Source organism: Chlorocebus sabaeus, chromosome 2, assembly GCF_047675955.1.
Source record: "Chlorocebus sabaeus isolate Y175 chromosome 2, mChlSab1.0.hap1, whole genome shotgun sequence".
NCBI lineage: Eukaryota > Metazoa > Chordata > Mammalia > Primates > Cercopithecidae > Chlorocebus > Chlorocebus sabaeus.
This window is the reverse complement of record NC_132905.1, coordinates 57,557,107-57,579,146: the sequence shown is the minus strand read 5'-3', so window position 1 is coordinate 57,579,146 and position 22,040 is coordinate 57,557,107. Positions and strand designations below refer to the sequence as shown.

General features: G+C 46.0%; 2 protein-coding genes across 3 annotated transcripts in view; both read right to left on the bottom strand.

The window, feature by feature from the left end:
- Window positions 1-3,242, bottom strand: part of LOC140708631 (src-like-adapter 2) — a 38,010-nt gene extending 34,768 nt beyond the window's left edge. The window contains exon 1 of the mRNA XM_073004847.1: window positions 3,165-3,242. Coding sequence (XP_072860948.1) covers window positions 3,165-3,242 — 78 coding nt within the window. The remainder of the gene's footprint in view (window positions 1-3,164) is intronic.
- SLC24A3 (solute carrier family 24 member 3) overlaps window positions 2,699-22,040 on the bottom strand; it is a 496,602-nt gene continuing 477,260 nt past the window's right edge. Inside the window, exons 16-18 of one of the 2 annotated variants that reach the window (XM_073008630.1) lie at window positions 9,038-9,133; window positions 8,005-8,070; window positions 2,699-4,600 (exon numbers count right to left, since the gene is read on the bottom strand). In XM_073008630.1, the coding sequence (XP_072864731.1) occupies window positions 4,451-4,600; window positions 8,005-8,070; window positions 9,038-9,133 (312 nt within the window). In that variant the 3' untranslated portion in view covers window positions 2,699-4,450. The remainder of the gene's footprint in view (window positions 4,601-8,004; window positions 8,071-9,037; window positions 9,134-22,040) is intronic. The other variant, XM_007961268.3, reaches the window with a different exon arrangement.

Here is a 22,040-nt window from a genome sequence, read left to right as displayed (position 1 = left end):
AAGACCAAGACCAAAATGAGTATTAACTGTGGCTACTCACTAGGTTTAAATCTCTGTAACGTGGCAAGAATGTTTGCTACATTAAGGTTTAGTAAGAATTTCTTAAATTCATGGGACTACTGGGTACACGTTTTTAAAGAAATAAATGGCCTGAGTGTAACAGTAAGCCATCTGAAAGACTTTGGTGGCGTTTTATTACTCTGCCCTGTGTTGTAAGCATAAAGTTCAATGTGAAATCAATTCTGGGGCCTGGCATTATCTATCTCATGTACATTGCTAATCTTCTCTGCTCTCCACAGCCCAGCTCCTCACTTTTCAGCATCTCAGCAGGGCCCACATCTCTGGATGAGGAGACAATGAACATAGAGCTTTTTCTTTATCAGAGAAAAGTTTGCTGAATCCGCCTCTATTATTCTTGCATAATAATAGGCAGATGGAAGAACTTTTTGGAAAAAATTGCAATGATCCACAGTCTTGTGTTCATACAGAGTTTTGGTACCAGATAGATGGTGTGTGTGTGTATGTGTGTGCACACACGTGTGTGGGTATGGAGAGTCATCGCACAAAATAACCAAATAAATGAGACTCATTAATTAGTATGAGACTACAAAATCCAATATGAAAATATCTCATCTATTTCAAAACAGTTGACGGAAATGGGTCAGAATAACTGGATAATTATTCTGTTAATGGGATAATTATTCTATATTTAAAAAGTGAAAATAAATAAATCTTGGAAAAAGCACTATCGCCATTATCAATTTCTCACTTCTAATTTTTCCCAACAATCTGAATATTTTTAAGAACAATTAGGTAAAATTCTAGGACACTCTTTTGTTACATTTATTCTAAGTTGGATATTCTTATTTTTATACACCACAACTTAAAATGGTCTGGATTTTACAATGTTATCACTCCTTATCTTTTTCTGAACATTCATTTCTTTGAAGCTGGAATGGTTAAAATGAGTTCAGATTTGCTGCTTGAGTTATACGGCGTCTCAGATCCCTAGTATGCAAATCTATGACTGTAAACTATAAGGGTCTGCAGCAAAAGACCTAGGAAAATATAAATGCCTTATATCCACTCATCCTGCATGTCAGATATCTTTTGGAGGTGAATACAAAACATGTGCCTACAAAAGTGAACTATTACTAAAAAGGTAGGGCCAGCAGTTTTCTGTAGAAGGGGCACACGCTATCTTTCCATTGTGCATGGAATATCCCCTCGTTGTGACCTCTCTGTGTATCTGAGGCCACCTGAGGGCCTCAGTGACTCCTCCTGGTAATGACTCTCAGCAAGGTGGGAAAAGAATCTCCAGGAACAGAGGGTCTTCTCCAGGTGCCAGCTGGTGGGGCCACTAGGATGCTCTCAGGAGGAAGTGTGAGCCCCAGTGCCCATCTTCCCTTGGCCAAGGCCAGGGAGACGTCCCACTTGTGCACGGCTGCAGCCTGGGGAGTTCAGCCTGCTCAGAAAATTGCCGTGAGGGTTTCTCTAGTAGACATGGTCAGGTTTGGGGATATTGACCTATCCCAGCCCCATCTTAAATCCCAGCTCAGCAGAAGCCATGACAAGAGCAATCTGGCATCACTGAACAGCCGGCTCATTTCAAACCCCATTCTCAACTCACGACCCGAATCAGCTGTGCACGCCTCAGATCTAGGCAGAAATAGGCTAAATTCTCATTTCAGAAGGGAAACCCCCACAGTTCCTGGGCTGGCAATCATTATGCGTGGAAACATGAAAACTCTACGTAGTCCCAGAATTCTCACTTTGAGAAATTCAGCCATGAATTACAGTTTCTAAAGATTTCACAGAAAACTTTTTTTTTTTTTTTAAATCAAGCTTCTGACTAAATGTCTTTGCTTAATGTTAAAAGTAAAACTAATCAAGACTAGTCAAACTAGATACTTAACATGAAAGTATCTAACGCTTTGTGGGCACTGATCAGTGTAATGAAAATACCCTGCCCTGTGTCCAAGGTATATTTGTAAAATACACAAATGTAGTAATAAAATATTTGAAGATAGAAACACTGAAAACATGCTAAGTACCTAGTATTCCTCCCACCCCAGGAATATATATTTTTCAACAGTTAAAAAAAGTTGGTGCTGTGGATTAGTGGTTATTTTTCTTCTGCCTCTTATAAACAAATTTGCTGCATTTCTGGTGGAAGCTTAGCTGTCTGTGTTTACTAATTTAGATCTGGGTAGTTATTTCTTGAGCATCACCTAGCATCAGAACACGGCTTATTACAACTATGTTATTGTCACTTTTAAAGAATCAGCTTTGGAGAAATCCTAATTTTCACGATTAAGAACTACTAAAATCAGACAGAATGGGGGAACTTGTACACTCCAGAATGTCATTGTCAGTCCTGTGATGCTCCTTCTCTCATGTTCAACGGAAACAATGAATTCCTAACTAATGTATTCTAGGACAGGTGGAGTTCTAGAATTCTATGACAGGATGATAGGCCTAAAGTCCCTTCAAGATTTACAGGGGACCCACAGCTGGCCACTTCATTCTCATAATCTGCCACACATACGCCAGCTTTCCAGGTGAGGCAACGCAGAAACAGCAGGTGGCAAATACCTGGACACATAGTGACTGCAAACATTTTACCTTGCATCCATTCTCCTCAACGAAAAACACACAGCCTTCCAGGGGAGAAAGTAATGCACTCTGCTCTGGGAAGGATAGAGAACAGAGAAGTTTATTTTACACTATCCGTCCAAGAAAACAATCGCCATAAACCAGTGCAAAATGTGCAACAGAATCAATAAGTGTGTCTTAGCTCTGAGAGCCCAAATTGGTGATGTCTTCTCCTGTTCCTCAGTTGGGCACGTGCCCCGTTCGTTAATGCTGGCTCGCATCATAGACAGAAACATTCAACCAATTTGTAGCAGGTTATTTTTTACAAATTCATACCAGAATGTGTACAAGGGACAGGGAAAACCATACCGAATGAATGATAAGTGATCAGTGCTTAAAGTAAATACAAGGGACAGCACGGGCAAGAATCCACAGTTTCAATAAATACAAGTGAACAAGCATGGGTGTGTCTTGACTGGGTGGAATTAGTCTGCGTAATAATTCAGCATCATACAAAATCTAGCAGGGCTGTTGAGCGGTGATTGGCAAAAACGTTCACAATAACTTACGCCCTTGAGCGAGTCTGCATGTAACACATTCTGTGGTTTCAAAGGTGTCAGTTCTCTGTTTGCTTCTTCCCTGGCCATCCCTCCAGGAAGGGAGGGGTGCAGCTGGGCCGGCTTGGCGGAGGCGCCCCGTGAGGAAGGACGTTTGCCCAAGAGCCAGCGGTCAGGGTCCAGTGTACTCAATACCAAGTGGCAAACTGGGACTTAATTGACGACGTCTGTGCAAAGTGCGCTTCTCTCCATTTTCCAAGAAACCAGTGTCTGTAACTCCTGCATGAAAAGCAGTGGTGGCCTCTGGGTCACTCCCTGTCACCCCAAATGCCAAACAACAAGAGCGCATCTCAGGGACTCACAAGTCGGGGAAGCTTCTGTTGTTGACTGCCTGGCACCTCATGGATGGGTAGTTTAACTAGGGCCCCCTTGTCCAAGGCAGGCTAGAACTATTGCTTGAAAACTAGAAAGAACCTAGTGAGAAAGAGATGGTGATGATGGACATGAGGGAAGTTGTCTTCTTCCTCCAATTGTGCCCCCCAACCCCAGGGGACGCCCATAAGACTTTAGCAAGGCGTCCTTGGCTATAAAATGTCATGCATTTGTTCTCGGTGGCCTTGCCCAGTGGCTCCTCTAAAAAGCTCTACATCCATGCATAGTCCAACATGTCTGGGATGCAAGCCCAGACAACACGGCAGGTGCAACCTTTGGGTCATTGATTAATCCGGAGCCCAGTGGAAGAAGATGCAAGAGAAGTTCTTGATCTCTGGAAGAAAAGGAGTAAAAGGGGAAGGCCCCCAAAAGAAAACAATCCCCCCAAATCCAGTAACCTAGGCATCATCTCCAAACCAAACAAAATCCCAAACACTCTCTGTAATCAACGGGCCCCCTCCTCTCTATTTCTTCAACAGTCTCAGGTCACAAACTAGGTGAGTCTTCCATCAAATAACTTAAAAAAGGAGGAGGGATTGGAATCAGTGTTGCCTGGCTCGGGCCAGTTAGCAGCCAGTTTTTCTAGAATCTCAGTCACCGTTCCAAAATGGAGCTGGAAAAGTCATGTGGATGTTGGATGTCTTCACACAGAGGAGGCAGGAAAGGGTGGGTAGGCATGACCCTAGGATTGGGGAAGTGACGATGGGGCAGGGGAGAGCCTGGGCCACCAAAACAGGAGTGGAGGCCTGAGGACAGCACAGGAGAGACGAACGCCGTGGCCCCGGGGTCCTGTGTGACTCGGGGTGCGGCCAGGTCTCGTATTGCACAGAAAAGAAGGAACTGAGCCTCTGCGGGCACCCAGCAGCTCAGTGGTCCCCGCACATGGGCAGGTTCACGAAGGTGAACACGTTGAACTCAGTCATGATGGAGAAGCACAGGAACACGCCATACAGGAGGAGGCACCCACAGCCCAGCTTCTTGTCCAGCTGCCACTTGTTCAGGTGGACGCCGAACACCTGCAGGGCACAGAACAGGTTCAGAGGGCACCAGGAGGAGGCAGCAGCCTCTGGGGGGTTGGTAGGGGAACCCAGGGGACCCAGGGAAGGGCTGCTGTCTGTGGGCCTTGGGCAAGGTTCTGATCCTCTTTGAGCCTGCAAAATCCACCTCTCGTCTTGGACTGTGGGAGGTGAAAACATCAACATCAGGAAGAAAGGAAGCCAGAAGCTTCTGGTTGTAGAAAAATAACTAAAACAAATGGCAGGACTCACAAGCACATCCCAGCAGCCAACCCTCTTCCATGGAGCTCCAACACCACACCCCTGTGGGCCCTTCATCTGTTCTGGGCCTTCCCCATCTTGCTCTAAGCAGACCCCTGCTCCCCTGGGCACACTGATCCCTCAGTCCTCAGGCGGCGGCGGCTGCATCTCTTCCCATGGCTGTTCTGGAGGTGAGGAAGTTGCTCCCTCCCCACAGCTCCTCACGGCTGCTTCCAGACCATTTTCCTTCTCTCCTCCCTAAAAACACTGAGCCTGGAATCTTGGTTCTTCCCACAGTTCCTCTTGGTTCCTCCTGTTGCAGCCAACAATGTAACCCCGGCCACTGCCCATCCTTGAAGCTTTCTGCCCCAGCTCTTGCCAATCTCCTCTGTACTCCTGCTGACTTTCTCTGTGATTTCAATGCCCCCGGAGAGGAGAGGGTCTTTCCAACACCCTGCCCCATCAAGTCCTCATCCTTCATCTGGCCTCAGCCACTCACACCCAACAGCCCATGTGCTACCCAAATATAAATGAAATAAAATTAAAACACAGCTCCACATTTCAAGTGCTACAGCCAACCGTAGCCGGGGGTACTTTCCGGCCCAGGTGCAGGCCATTTCACTGCAGAAAGGTCTGCTGGGTGGCACTGGGGCCTAGATGTTGCTATTGGCACTGACAGAAGCATCTGTGTTATCTTAGCGTCACACATCCCACTTTCTGACTCCAATCTCTTCCTTTCTAGTTTACTCCTCCCGATTCCCCAGCTCCCACAACTCTGCAAATGTCCATAGTGCACACCTCATTGATACCATCACCAATTCTCTACACTTCACCCACTTTGCCCCTTTCCTTCTCTCCTTCTTCTGCTTCAATTCCACCCACACTCGCTAGAGTCCTCCGGGGCATCCACTCTGATTCCCTGGCCTCTCTCTTGCTCGGTTGTCCTTGCTTGGCTAAGCCACAGCCCTCCAGTTCAAGCCAGGTCCCAATCTGGTTCATGCCGCATCCATGCAGCTGACCATCAGGGCTGGAGGAAGTCGGCCAGCCATGCTGATGGGTCTTATTTTAAAAATCGAGACCACTGACATTAAGTGGGTCATTCATGCTTTTCAGCAGGCATCTCATCCTTCCCTAGTCCCTTGTCTCTCCCTTCCCCAGATGGCTACTTCACACCTCTCCCCTCTCTTCCAATCTCCGACACTTGCTTCCCCGTCCTCACTTATTCCCATGGCACAGAGCTCCCAACCCCACCTCCCTGCCTTCTCTCCTGGCAGTGAGCTCAACTCCACCCTGCATGCCCCAGATCCCATCTCCCACCCTGCTTAAGGACCTGGTTCCAGCAACTCCCTCTCTTCTAGCCACATGCCCCAGCTCCAACCCTGGGTTATTCTAATTGGCATACAAAGATTCTGTTATCTCACTCATCTTAAAATAACACTTTTTTCTGAATTTCCATTTTTCTCCTTTCTTTACAGTCAGATAACATGAAAGAGTTGTGAATGTCTGCTCACAGTCTCCAGTCTCACTCCTTCCATTCTTTATTAACTTATTCCACTCAGCTGCACAGCACTACCCTCTCATTAGCACCAACGGTTTTGCATTGCTAACTCCAATGACCAGTGCTCAGGGCTCCTCTCCCTGACTCAGCCGATAGCTCCCTCCACCTGGAAAACCCTCCAGTAGGTGGCTTCCAGGACCCCGCACTCTCCTGGTTTTATTCCTGCATCTCCAAACTGTCCCTTCTCTGTTTCTTTTGGTGTTTCTTCCTTATCAACCTGACCTGTGAGTGTCAGACTGCCTCAACACTGAGATCTTGGGCCTCTTCTCTCTTTTGTGTGCACTCACTCCCTTGGTGATCTCTCCCAACTGTAGGGCTTTAAATACCATCTACACTATGGTGTCTCCAGACTGAACATCTCTTGTGAACTTAGGCTTATATTTCCAATGGCTTTCTTGACCTCTTCCCCTGGATGTCAAACAGGCATTGCAAACTTAAGATGTTTAAAATTGCTTTTCCTCCCCCAAACTTGCCTCTCTTCAGCATTTTGGCAACCTCATTTTGACAGCCCAGTTAGTGGTTAGCCAGGTCTCCTGCGGATGGTATAACTATAGCATAGCCTAAAAAGTCACACGGTAGCTATGAGTGTGCACCCTGGTGTCAGCTGGCTTGTTCCTCCATTCACTCGGTGTCAATAAAAACGAGTCAATTAGTTTCTCTCGGCCTCAGTCGCTCATCTGTATAATAGACTGACATTGGTGATACCTCATGGGGGGCATGATGAGCTCCAAATGGGAAAATATGTATACAGAACATTAAGTATACGGTGTGTGGCTACTACAACTGTCACCACTCCACGTCATAGAAGAACTGCAGGACCTCCTAAACCATAAGAGCACGAATGATGTCGATTTTCACTTTTGCATAAGGCAGTATTTGCTTTGGTGAAATCTTGACATTCAATTCACACCCTGATCCTATAAACTACTTATCTTGCTTCCTGCCTGTCCTTCTGAATTCCCATTCTCTGGCATATTTATGCTAACAACATGCCAGGTATAACTCAACGACTATTTCCTTGAAAAATTAAGAAAAAAACATATTGTGTCTCAATGCTTGTTAATGCCAACAGCATATTTGTATGTTAATGGATGCTTCATGTAGATGAGTCTATGCGTTGGTGTGAACTTGTTCCAAACACATCAGTTGAATTGGGAATATTAAAGTACACAAGTGGGCGTAATGACTGAGACAGCAGTGGAATGGCCTCAAAATGTACTGTCAATAAAATATATTTTTAGTTTCCAAGTATTAGTCAAATTCATGGATTCATGTGGAAACCTGGAACAATCAATGAATTGGAATCTACCTTTCCAAGACTAATATTGCAGACAAAGTGGGATCTTCTCTTTGCATTTGGGAAAACAGTATGTGTTCTACTTAAGATAGGGTCATGCCTTTGAGAGGAAGGCCGGCTTCTTTCAGAAAGGGAGAAGGTGTTCTAGTGGGTTGCTAGCACTCACTTCTAGAAGAAAGAGTCAGGAGATGGGACACGGTGGTTGCTTGTCTCCAGTCACCAGGAGGCCAAGCTCATCTGGTCTCCAAAGAACCCAAGGGGAGGAAAGAACAGGCAAACACAAGTACGAGGAGAGAGCTGCCAACTTACCGTGACAAAAACAGAGGCCAGGAGCAAGCCCACAGAGTAGATCAGCCCCCTGCTATTCAGCCGGATCTGTAGGAGAGGGTTAGAGTTAGGCTTCTGACAAGCTAGGCCTCCAAAGCAGAGTTAGGCTTTGGAAAGGGCATCTGCCCACACAACTCTGAGTAGCAGGGATTCCACGTCTCCCCTCTAGAATGAAAAACCAACAGACAGCTTCAGCAGCCAGCTCCGCAGCTTACACTTGAGACGTGTGCTCTTCTGGAAACCCAAGGCTTGTCTTTGTCTTGTCCACTCTCAGTCCCATCCTGGCCTTACCCTCAACAGCAGGGTCCTGGCTGGAGTGCCCCACGGCCACCTGAACTCTCCATCTGGGACTGTGAGATTCTTGTGGCCCACAACATATCCCTGTCCACATGTTCCTTTACCTCCGGGGAACTTTTGCTTTCTCAAACCTGTACTGCTTTTAGGATGAATTTCACGACATGGGCAATGGAAAAATATGAGTAAACTTTTCATCTCTTTTGCACCAAAATGTCTCTGTCCTTACCCTAACTTGATGGGAAGAAGTGGAGGAGGGTTGCTGTTGTGGGCAAACAAAACAGAAGAAAAAGTTAAAATTCCATTTCTGATGTTAGTAAAGGGATTTTGAGAGGTTTGTTTTTCACACAGTGGGGAAAACAGCCAATGAAGGGAAAGAGAGAAACATATTTGGAGTTCCTTCTTTTTTTTTGAGACACAGTTTCACTTTGTTACCCAAGCTAGGGCGCAGAGGTGTGATCTTGGTTCACTACAGCCTCAACCTCCCAGCCACAAGTGATCCTCCCACCTCAGTCTCCTGAGGACTACAGGCACACACCATCACACCTAGCTAATTTTTGACTTTTTGGTAGCGGCTAGGTCTCACTATGTTGCCCAGGCTGGTCTTGAACTCCTGGAAGCAAGTGATCCTCCCACCTTGGCCTCTCAAAGTGCCCATTACAAGCATCCCAAAGTGCTCTCAAAGTTTCCAGCCTTGGAGTTTCTATAGAATAGCACTGACCAGCAGAACTTTCTGTGGTGATGGAAATGTTCTATATCTGTGCTCTCCAACGTGGGAGCCAGTGGCTGTTGGGCATTTGAAATGTGGCTCATGCAACTGAAAAAAAAAAAAAAGCAGTTTTAATCTCATCCTTAACCAAATTTACATTTAAAGAGCCACATGTGACTGTGGCTACAATATCAAGCAGAGCAGGTAGAGAGTACTGGAGTGCTGACTTGGCTGACAAAGGTCAAATAGTTTCTTTCATGATATAGAGAAGACAGTGCTTCTGCCTTTGACCAAAGTCACGAGGCCGGCTGCCCCAAAATAGAAGAGATTCCTTAGAGCAGTGGTTCTCAGAGGGTGGTTTTGGGGCCAGGAGCAGCAGCAGCAGCATGCGGGAACTTGCTAGAAATGCAGGATCTCAGGCCCCACCCAAAACTCCTGAATCAGAAACGCTGGGGCAGGGCCTATGAATCTGTGTTTTAACTCCAGGTGATTCTGATGCACAGGAAAGTTTAAGAACCACTGATTTAGAGAAAGTATAAAGCTCAGATCCACTTCTTCTGGTCTCCAAGGGTTCTGGGGAAGGGATCTTGATATTCATCTTTCACATGCTCTCTTGGAAATGCTTGTGTGCATTCAGGTTTGAGGACTATGGGCCCCAACCAATGTACACTATCCTGCAGGGAGTGAAAAGCTTCTCTGTGTTCATGGGAAGGGAAAGTGAGGCTGGCTGATTTCTGTATTGTTTTCGTTAAACAACTAAGTGGTGATTATCCAGTAAGAGTGGTTCTGGGCCCTTCTGACACGGTTTAAGGTACCTCGTGCCATGACAGCAGCAGTTCACTACTGGAGTGTGCATACGGGAAGGTGTCTCCATAGGTGGGCGTGTCAGGTTTATTTTCTGACAGGACAGAAAATATGGACACCATATGCCCTAAACAGCCAACCCTTTCTGTGAAGATGTGACTTAGGGATGTCCTGTCACGGAGGGATTGAGCTGGACTCTTTCTCCAGTGATCTGCAATCCCTGCAAGTCAACCATTTGCTGGCCCCCAGCTGGAACATGCTTCCCCGCCACCAAATGCCTTCCCGAGAATAAGGAAAGGCTCAAGTCATAGCTCTATGACACCAGAGCAATGGCTTAACCTGGTTAATTCAGTGTGGAGAAATGGCAGATTGGCCCCATCGCAGTCCAGCTGGTGGCTTAACTTCATGCACACACTCAACCTGACTGTGGGTAGACTGTCCTACTTTCATCAGCTGGGTTGGTGTAAAGAGGCCAACACACAGGACTGCGTCACAAATGTGTTGTATTGAAGGCGATTTTCTTCCTCCAAGTATTCTGTCGACACTGACTATGATAATCCCCTGTGTTCTGGTCACTGTTGAAGGGGAGAGGTGGGCTCCTCACAGCAAGATGGCAACCCCTAGGGGAGAGGAAGAGGCTCTTGGAGCTATCCTCAGTCACCCTTGGGTAGATGTAAAACTAGATAAACACTCAGGAATCCTTTTGAGCTCTTCACTTTCAGCACTGCACACACAGATGCCTTCTATGAGGGGCAATGCATTTCCAGCACGGCTTGCCCTCTGAGCTCCAGGGTCAAATCCTTGTCAGCAACAAGAACTTAGTAAAGTGATTTTATGCCCTTAAGAAACCAAGAGAGTGAAGCTCCTAGCAGGAAAATTCTCTTTGGCCAAACATTTTCAAAAGGAATCCTGTTAAACCAAAGTTTTTCAACTTTACTCTTCCTGTGTTCACATGAAATCTCGAACAGTGTGGCTGAAATTCTAAATTTGGCTCCAGAGGCCAAAGGCAACTCACTATTTTGTGGAGTTTCTATGTGTTTTTAACTTCTCACCTTTTTCTCTATAGCCTTCCTTTGGTCATGAACTGCTACACGCACCCAGGGGTGTATTTTTGTGTTTTCATTGTTGGAGACCTGCGCTCTCAAAGCCTGTATTTATTCCTTGCTGTCTGACCCTTGTACTTCCACAAGGATGTGACAGGCAGGAATGAGGGCTCTTTCAGCTGCCTTCTGGCCCAGCTCGAACATCTCCCGGCTGCTGCAGCTATGGATGGTTTGGGGCAGGAGTCATGGCCTCTTTTTGTTTTTCTTAGAGACTGGGTCTCATTGTGTTGTCCAGGCTGGAGTGCAGAGGTGAAATCATAGCTCACTATAGCTTTGAACTCCTGTGCCCAAGTAATCCTCCCGCCTCAGCCTCCCAAGTAGCTGGGACTATAGGCACACACCACTACGCCCAGTTCATTTGCTGTTGTTGTTGTTGTTGTTTGTAAAGATAGGATCTTGCTATGTTGCTCAGGCTGGTCTCAAACTCCTGGCCTCAAGCAATCCTCCAGCATTGGCCTCCCAAAGTGCTGGGATTACAAGCATGAGCCACTGCATCCGGCTCCAGCCTGTCTTTGTAAACACAATTTTATTGGAACTCAGTTCATTCATTTATGTGTCATCAATGGCTATTTCCACATGACAGCAGCTGAGCTGAGTGGTTTTGATGGAGACAGTATGATCCACAGGGCTTAAAATATTTCCTCTCTGGCCCCTTATAGAAAATGTTTGCAACCCTCTGATTTAAGGCATGGACTCCGGAGCTAACTTCCTGGGTTTTGAATCTCTGCTAGGTCACTCGCTTGCTGTATCATCGTGGACGGGTAACTGAACTTCCCTAAGCCCCAGTTTTTCAAAGTGTAAAATGGGGATAATACAGTTTCTGCTTTCTCGGTGCTTATGAGGTTGAACTGAATTAATCCATGTTAAAACGGTTGAAGAGGGTCTGGTGTGTAACACATTCTCAGTAACTGGGGGCTGGGTCCACTTCCTTGCACCCGAGGCTGCTTCTTTTCTAAACCTATCACTGAACAATAGCTTACTAGATTGCAGACACTGCAAGGGTAGGAACCATGTGTGACTTCACCCTCCACCTGGCACAGGGCTGGGCACAGACCATGTGCTTAAAACATAATTGATGAATGAATAATACATGTCCATGAGATCTCATTTTGAATATGCATTATAAGGAGGCCAGTGTTCTGTGGGGCAGCGGGGACTGGTCAGAGTGAGGTTGGAAGCAGAGAGACCCCAGATGCCATTCCCTGGATAATGTTCCAGAAGCAATGTGGTCTCTGCCCAATGTTCTCTCTCTCCCTTCCCCACTTTGCTTAATTTATTTTGAGTCTATGTAGTGTTTTTAAACCCAGCATGCTGCTATGAAAGTTTTCAAGCATTCAGGAAAGTTGCAAGAATTATACCATCTTTTTTTTTCTTTTTAAAAAAGCAGGGCATGTCCACATGTGCTTGTGGGGACTTCAAAGTAAACTGCAGAGACCAGGCCATTTCACCCCTGAGCACTCCTGTCTGCATCTCATTAAGTAGAGTTCATTCACAGTTCATGGGTCTTTTATTCTTAGATGCCATTTTTATATAGTAAAATTCCCACAACAAAATTGTACCATTCAACAGGTTCTGAGAAACGCATACACCCATGCAACCCAAACTCTACCATGACACAGAACGCTTCCGTCATTCCAGAAAGTTCTCGGGTGCCCTCCTGCAAACCTCGCCCAAGGCAGGCACTGCCCTGTTTCTTCACCACAGGGCAGTTCAGCCTGTCCTAGAGCTTCATAGCAACAGAATCCTGCAGCATGGACTCTTTTATGTCCGCATCATTTTAAAAGACTCTTTCAATGTTTTCATTGCATCAACAGCTCATTTATTTTTACAGCAGTGTAAATATGCCATGGTGTGTTTAATTATGCTCCTGTTGATGGACATCTGGACTGCTTCCAATTTTGGGCTATTAATGTATATTACTTTTATAACTCAAAAACAAAATGAAAAGAGGCCTGTAGAGCTCCTCCTTCCTGAGAGGCTAGCCATTAAGGAAGATGCGAGGAGGGTCAGGAGCTCTGTTAAGGACCTCATGTCACTATCTCACATCCTAGCACCCCTTCTCTGTAGTTGGCACCTGAAACACACTCCTGAACCCTCTTTGAGACTTTCGGTCTAGCTAGGTGGGGGTCTCACCTCCTTTCCACCTCTACTCTGCTCATCCCGCCCTAAGTCCTTTTGCCTCTTCCAAGTTCACCATTGTCCATATGGTGCTGATGTCATCCTGCTTGTGCTTGGGTTGGGGCACGTTCTTACCAGACCAGCAGGTCCAAATGATCAGAAGGCGGATGCCTGGCTTGTGAGTTTTTCCTCACTCTAGCACCTAATTCCCTCACCCCTCCAGTCCCTGGCTCCACATACTGTATGTTTAAATGAGCATCTGGGCCAGGTGTGGTAACTTATGCCTGTAATTCTAGCACTTTGGGAAGGTGTTGTGGGTGGATTGCCTGAATCTAGGAGTTAAAGACCAGCCTGGGCAACATAGCGAGATCCCATCTCTACAAAAAAATAAAAATAAAAATTAGCCAATTCTGTTGGCATGTGCCTGTAGTCCCAGCCACTCGAAAGGCTGAGGTGGGAGGATCACTTGAGCTGGGGAGGTCGAGGCTACAGTGAGCTGTGATCCCACCACTGCACTCCAGCCTGGGTGACAGAGCAAAACCCTTTCCCAAACAAACAAAAAAATGAGCATCTGCTGCCAGGCGTGGTGGCTCACACCTGCAACCCCAGCACTTTGGGAAGCCAAAGAGGGCGGATCATGAGGTCAAGAGATCGAGACCATCCTGGCCAACATGGTGAAAAACTGTCTCTACTCAAAATACAAAAATTAGCTGGGCATGGTGGTGCATACCTGTAGTTCCAGCTACTCGGGAGGCTGAGGCAGAAGAATTGCTTGAACCTCGGAGGTGGAGGTTGCAGTGAGCTGAGATCACACCACTGCACTCCAGCCTGGCGACAGAGTGAAACTCTTGTCCAAAAAAAAAAAAAAAGCATCTGCTGGTGATTCTTAGCATGTGTGTGTGTGTATGTGCATGTGTTTGCATGTGAGCATGCACATGTGTGCATTTCCCTGCATATGTTTGCATGTTTGCATGCATGTGTGTACATTTGCCTGTGTGTGTCTGCATGTGCGGATGTGTTTGCTTGCATGTGTGCATGCATATGTGTGGCATGTTTGCATGTATGCATGTATGTGTGCACGTTTGCATGTGCTTGCATGTGTGTATACGTGCATTTGCCTGCATGTGTTTGCATGTGTGCGTGTGTGTGTGTTTGCCTGCGTGTCTGCATGTGTGTGCGTTTGCCTGCGTGTGTCTGCGTGTGTGTGTGTGCATTTGCCTGTGTGTTTGCATGTGTGTGTGCGTTTGCCAGCATGTGTTTGCGTGTGTGCATATGTGTGTGTGCCTTTGCCTATGTATGCATGCATGTGTGCACGTTTGCATGTGCTTGCATGTGTGTGTACGTGCATTTGTCTGCATGTGTTTGCATGTGTGCATGTGTGCATGTGTGTGCGTTTGCCTGCGTGTCTGCATGTGTGTGCGTTTGCCTGCGTGTGTCTGTATGTGTGTGCATTTGCCGGCGTGTGTCTGCGTGTGTGTGTGTGCGTTTGCCTGTGTGTGTCTGCATGTGTGTGCGTTTGCCTGTGTGTGTCTGCGTGTGTGTGTGTTTGCCTGTGTGTTTGCATGTGTGGATGCGTGTGTGTGTGCGTTTGCCAGCATGTGTTTGCATGTGGGCATATGTGTGTGTGCCTTTGCCTGCGTGTGTCTGCATGTGTGCATGCATGTGCATACTGGGAGGCAGTGAGGCTGCATAGCAAAGGGCAAGAGTGGAGAGTTGATTGAGAGATAGGCCATTGTGAGGGTTGGCTTTAAGCTGATCTCTGCAAGTAACAAAGCAAGAGGGCACCAAATTGTTTTTTAATTGAGGCATAATTTGCATAGAGTAAAATGCAGAAATCTTAAGTGTTCTTACTACTGGATGAGTTTTGACAAATGCATATACTCATGTAACCCACACTTCAACAAAAATATAAAACATTTTCATCATCCCAGTAACTTTTCCTGAAGGCAGCAAAACACTTTCTTGAGGGATGCTAAGCCAAATGATATCACCAAACCCTTCTCATCCGTGAATGACCTTTGGAAAGGCCTGCACAGTGTTGAACTAGATCATCTCCCTCCTCCCTGCCTCACAGACACAAGGAACATTAAGTGCCAGTGCAGAAAATCTTCAAGACAATACTGATCTGAGAGCATGTGAGGCACATCTTGGATTGTTCAGTCCTGACATTTAATGCTGTTTTCATTGCTTGCCTTAAGAAGCATGCATTTTCATTCTCTAATTCCCTCTTGGCAGTTGTTGTGGAGGAAACAGGAGGGTATCTATTTCCAAAGTCAACAGGAATTTAGCCCACAGTGCATGTATATTTTTTAGTACGGATGCAGACACAGATACTCATTCATACCAAGTTTCATGCATACTTGCTGTTCATAAAATAGTTCTTTGAACCCTATTACCTTTGGAGAGCCCATATTCCCACCCTAAAAGATTCTGATTTCCCCAGTACTACAGTTTAAAATCTCTCCATGGCTTGTGGTCAGCTCGACCCAACCAACAAATTCTTTTAGGAAAAATAAGAAGCCCCGGCATTTTTCCTAATTTACTTCTAACTTGGAAGATATGTGGCATGTCATTTCACATTTTCTTATTTGGGTAGTTTTACACTTGTTTGGGTGTAGTTTCCAAATGGATGTTCCCAGCTGTGACTTTACATTGTATAATATCACTGGGTGGGAATCTCTTTGTTTGAACAATTAAATGAGGTAAGACAGTGACTAAGCCCACAGAAAAGAAGCAATCTCATGACAGTTGCATCCCTAAGTCCTTTAGTCATTTAGTACAACAGTGCATTTAGTTCCAGTGGCCACTCATGAAGTATGCAGAGTGGGTTTTGTTCTCCCCATTTGAAAGATGAGACAACTGAGGCTCAGAGAGGTTAAACCACTTTGTCAAGTTTATGAAGTTGGTGAGGGGTCAGGTCTGCACTTAGAGTTGGGCTTTGCACCCTAAATTCTCAATTATGTTGTACTCTGCCAGGCACAGGAGAAATCCAGGGTATAGCCTCCCTTTACCCTCTAAGAGCCCTCAGAAGTGCATCTGGACCTTTCCTGCCTAGCAATTTTTTTTTTTTTTTTTTTTTGAGATGAAGTCTTGCTGTGTCACCCAGGCTGGAGTGCAGTGGCATGATCTCAGCTCACTGCAACCTCCTCCTCCTGGGTTCAAGTGATTCTCCTGTCACAGCCCCCCAAGTAGCTGGGACTATAGGTGTGTGCCACCACACTTGGCTAATTTTTGTATTTTTAGTAGGACAGGGTTTTACCATGTCTGCCTACCATGTTTGTAAGAGTTCTGAATGAACTTTAAGAATCACAGATGCCCCTGCAGCAGTTGCCATCAGTACTCATCCACGTCCCCCCATCTCCCTGAGGTGCCATTTTGGTGGGTGCCAGCTGCCTCCCAACAGCCATTCCTGCCTCTGTGGCCTAGGACTTTCTCCTGAACCACAGAAGTGCCAAGAAATGAACAATCCTAGAAGCTGTTCTCCGCCAATGACTCTGAGGAGTGGGTGCAAGCTCCCTTGCCTCTCGGATGGAGTCATTCTGAGACAGAAGCTGTCCCCTGTTTCCCAGACTCCCATTGTGGGAGTCAGCCCTGGTTGCCCACTGTGGTAACAGTCTTGCTAGAACAGCTCCTGTGAGCTGCCTTCCCTCCTTCTCTCTCTCCACTGTCATACTGCTCCCCCTCAATAAACTCTTTACCCTGGATCCTCATCTTAGAAATGAACAGTTTCTGAGGGACCTAAACTGTGATGAACAAAGAGACTGATTCGGCTTTCTAGGTAAGCCCTTCTACAGTAGGATCTGGAAGAACCCTTCCTTCCCCGGGTATCACCTAATTTTCCTAACATAGAGCCTGAAACTCAATGGTCAATATTAAGGGGATTGGGTGGTGATACTTTTGCTCCCAGGAGCTATGCTTGAATAACCTTGAGAGGCCTCATTCATTAAGACATCACCACACAATCCCCAAGTTACCTATCTGGTTCCTGTGGGGATAGTTTGTAGAAGACCCTAGCAGTGGCCTTCTGACACGGTCCTGTTTCTGTGGTGTAAATACTGCCATCACGGCTGATTTCAGACTACCAATGTGGCATCACCAGAAGAAGCTATGAAGAGCTGCACATGATCGCTTCTCCGGAGGCTGTATGAGGTGGCTCCAGTACCCTACTGTCCCTGGGGGCGAGGGAAGGAATTTGCAGAAAAGGGAAGACTGGTTCTAGCAGAGGGAGCAGTGTCCTGGTGCTGGGAGCCTGAATTGGGAATGGTTGCCATACAAGGTGAGAATGAAAGACATGGGAGATATCAAGAACTAATGGGTTCATTAATTCATTCCACAGAAAGCCCTCTGCTAGGTGTTAAGGAGCACGAGTTGAGTAAGATACAGTTCCTGCCCTCAGGGAGTTAAGGGGGAGGCACACACATCACAGAATATACCCCCATGCAGGGTACTAAATTTGGCGGAGGGTAGGCTTCTTAGAGGAGGTGATAGTTGGTTGAAAGTGCTGGCCTTAGAAGAAGGACAAGGTCTTGGACAAGGTCTGATATACTTGGTTGCTCCAACCTCCTTATAACTTTCTTCTGGCTCTGTGGTCCCCTTTCTTCTGATTCTCCACATCTCTGGCTGGCCCTTCCTCAGTCTCCTTCAGTGAATGTTTGTTTCTTCCCCCATCCAACATCACAACATGTTCTAGGCCCTCTCCTCTATCTATACTTACCTTCTTACTTTGTTACTTGCAATTAATGCTCTTGACTCCCAAGTTCATATCTGCAACCAAGACCTTGCCTCTGAACTTCAGACTCATCATTTCCACTACCTGCTTGACATCTCCATTCCGATGACCCGCAAACATATCAAACTTCATTTGTCCTAAATGGAACATTTGGTATTTCATCTTAAATGTGTTCCTCATCTCCCAGCTTGTCTCCCCATCTCCATGAATGGCACCACAATACCCTTAGTTGCCCAATCAAAGAATCATATGTTACTTATGATTCTTCTCCTTCTTACCCTCTCCATACATCTGTCAGAAAACCTTATTAATTCTCCCTTAAAAAGAATCTATTTTTGTCATCAGCTCCTTGACCTGTCTCCCCTCATCCACTCTTGCCTCCTATGCATTTACAAACAGCATCAAATGGAATCTTAAAATGTAAAGTGAATCATGCCCTTGCCTTGCTAAAATCCTCAATCGTAGTTATAATAGCACCCAGAAATTTTGCAATCGTTTACAAAATCCTTGCCTCTCCCGACTCACCTCCTCATGAACAGCTGTTTAGGGGCTAAAGTTAAACCAATTACCAGGTCCTGTTATTTTTTTCTGTAGTCTCTTGCTTAGCTTTCCAGTGATCTCCAGTTTTACAGCTACTGTGGAGGCAGAGCAAACTGCTGGTCTCACTTCCTCTCCCCATAATAGGTTTTATATCCACACACTTTCCATAACCTCATGGTGGGTGGATGCATTTTTTCTGCTTCCTGATTTGGGGCTTGGCTGTGTGATACTCTTTGGCCAATGGTGTTAGCTGACCTGATATGAGCCTGAATCCAAAATGTGTTTCTGAAGCTGGTTGCGTCTTCTTGTGCTCTTGCTTTGAGAAGAGCAAAACAGGATATGTCTTCTTTGAGACACATCATGAGAAGACTGTCTTGAGAAGCCAGTGGTCCAAAAAGAATGAGAGGCACATGGAGCAGACTCATATGAAGCCTGCAGCCAAGCCCAGATCAGACACTTGTCAGTCACAAAGGTATGACTGAGAAATATACGCTAATGGATGCCTGCCTTTTGTTACTTAGCATTATGGAGTAACCATAGCTAACAGATACAACTATCGTAATCCAATCACCCTATTTTCTCTCTCCTGCAAATGCCTTATAACTGATCTTGTTGCCATCAGTCTCATCAGGCTCTAATGCTTTCTCTATGGAATTGTCAGAATCTCCTTTCTAAAAGGCACACATCACCATACCTCTCCTTCTCATGTACACTTCATTCTTTCCATTACCATGGCCTTTACCATGCAGCTTCTCTCTGTCTCTAGTTTCATTTCTGCCACTTTGTTTCAGCTCCCCAGCTCCTCACCCCTCCCATACTCCCCCCAGCCACAGAAGCAGCCCTTGGGTCCTTCAGCGCAACAAGTTTTCCCATATCTTGGTGTTCTACAAGCTCTTATTTCTGTTTGGAAAAAAATTTTCTCACCTCTCTTCACCTGCTTGTTCTGATAATCTTGGATTCTCAGAATAACTGTCATTTCCACCCCAGCATTCCAGATCCCCTGATCACTGCCATACACTGCCTAAACTTCTGTATAAGCAGCCCTTAGGAGAGCACGCATCACATCTTGTTTCGGAATTGCTTGTGCAATTCTCTCCTTCCATAGCTGTATATCCAGGAGCATAGGCTTCTGCCTGTCTTGCTTACTACACCATCTCCAGTGGTTACTAGTGTAGTACACAGAAGGCACTCAATTAATGCTTGGTCAAAGAAAGAATAAACCAGGCAGACAGTGTGGGGTGAGAATATTTCTGGACAGCTCTTCTCTTTGTCTCTGTTGTTTCTGGACTCTGGTGGTCTTGCTTGGAGACAGAGAGACAGACACCCTCCCTCCATTGCGTCTCAGATTTATTTTACATTTCTAAGCCCTAGCTTAGAAGTATGTGCTTTGCCCTGGCTTCCTGGAGCCTGCATGAGACTTTCTCAGCTCTCTTAAAGCTTGTGGAACAGACGTTCATCACCATAATGGAACAAGAAGTGCTCATTTTCCAAGCTTTGACTTTTAGAAAGATTTCTTACTTTGGGCACTTAGGTAACTAGCTGCCTCCTGAGCAAGCCACAAGGTGCTAAGAAATGTCAAAATCTGTAAAACTGCATTCATCCTTCCCTGCCAAATGCTTAAACCTAATGCCATGCACAAAACAGCTGTCTGGATGGTAATTATCAGATAATTATGACTTGGAAATCCCATCTAGATGAGATGGAAAAATTGCTTCAAAATTGTTGGCAGGTCCCTTGTGAGGTTAGGAGAGACCATTAAACCCACAGTGGCTGCTCAGTTCTGATGTCAGAGATGCAGAAAGATGTCATGTGGTCACTACCATGCTACATGAAAGGAGGCTTTCGAGTGTCTTTTTGGAAATAAAGCCTCTCCTAGGAAAATCTTGTGGTGGAGAAGAGGGCAGATCAAAATGCTCTCAGCAAATAAGCCCTAGATTTGCTTTTCCTTGAACCTGGGATTATTTTTCCAAATAACATCTGCATTTCGGTATGAGCCTTATGGTGATGTCCCCCCACCCTGCCCAGTGTGGCTGAGCACGAGGAATTGGCCACTTGAAGGCACCCAAAGAGAGCCAGGGAGGGACCAGGGACTGAACAAAGGATCCAGAGCAGTTCCTCCAACCATCAGACAGAAACTCCCTGTAAAAATATCAGTTACCATGGCCCAGGGCAGCAATGAGGGCAGCCCCCATGATGCCTGTTGGTACTTTTGGGATAGAAAACTGGGGATCAGAATTTGCTCCCCTTCTAGCTGCTCGCTTCTTTATATGAAGTTGAAGAGGCCACCTAAGCATTAATAAGCAGACCCCGCCCTGTCTTTTAGCAAAGATTCCAACTCAGGGATGGATCCGGTCTGAAATGTCTCCTCTGAGCCCACAGTTATGCAAGGGTGACCGCTGTGGCATGATTTGCTTTGGCAGTAGTTGTCAGTGCTTTGAGGAAAGCACTCCTCTCTGCCTCTTTCTGGCTGTGTGATTTAACCTCTGCCACTTGGTTTCCTAATCTACAGAACTGAGGTAAGAACTAGATTGGATTTAGCATGAAACCTGAGCCCTGTGGCCAGTCTTGGTGGCCCAGTATGACCCCTGCCCACCTTACTCCACACTACCTCTGCCCAGCATGCCTCCCGTTCTAGGACACATCCTGCCTTTGCAAGTACAGTTCCTTCTCAGAATGTTCCCCTGCTCTCCACACACCCCTCTCTTCCCGTGGCTGGCTCTTGTCATTCATGACTCCACACAGAACTTAATCTCCTGTTCAATACATACAGAGTGACACCTGCACCTCACTCTCTAAAACATCACTTCATCTCATCATCTGCATAAGGCTTTTTGTCCTCTGAAGTTAGTGCAATCAGGCATTTGTTCATGTATGTACTGTCTATCCTTTCCCACTCAATGTATACTCTAAGAGGAAAAGTCCTCTCTACCTTGTTCACTTCTGAATCCCTATTGCCTTGACAAGTTCCTGGCATATAGTGGGTGCATAATAAGCCCTGGCTGAAAGAATAATCATTTTCTTATATAGGCATTGGAAGGATTTGATGAGACCATGCGAACAGTGTCCCTACAGTGCCCAGTGCAGACTAGATGCTCAGTGAATTCTAGCTATTCTTTTTGCTGTTGTGCTTGCCCCCTGCTCTCTTCTCAAATCATCCTACTGCTTTGTTCTTCTTTGCTCACACATGTTCCCTCATCCATCTATCCATCCATCCATCCATCCATTTCTCCATCCATCCATCCATCCATCCATCCATCCATCCTTCCATTCTTCTCTCCATCCATCCATCCATCCATCCATCCATCCAATATTTTTGGAATATGTTACAAAAATGCCAGGCACTGTGCCAGGCACTGTGCTAGGCATAGAGGAAATAAAAAATGGAGAAGATGAGCACAGTTCTTGTCTTCAGGGAGGTCAGTTCTCCAGGGGGAGACTCAGCTCAAGGGGTAAAGGTAAGCACTCTGATGAGAACTGCTGAACACAGGCATGACACCTGGTCCAGGCTTGGGAAATCCCAGTTCAACATCTGTATTGATACCTGAAGGATGAGCTAGAGAAAAAATGAAGCCCCTGGTGGGGGCCCCTGTAACCAGGTGGTCTGAGTTCAGACAGCCATTTTCTGGGACCCCCAGCTTCCAAGAAAACCAAAAGGCATAGTTTGGTTGGGCCGAATACTGTTACTATTTTGACCTAACATTATTAGTCAAAGAAGCATAGT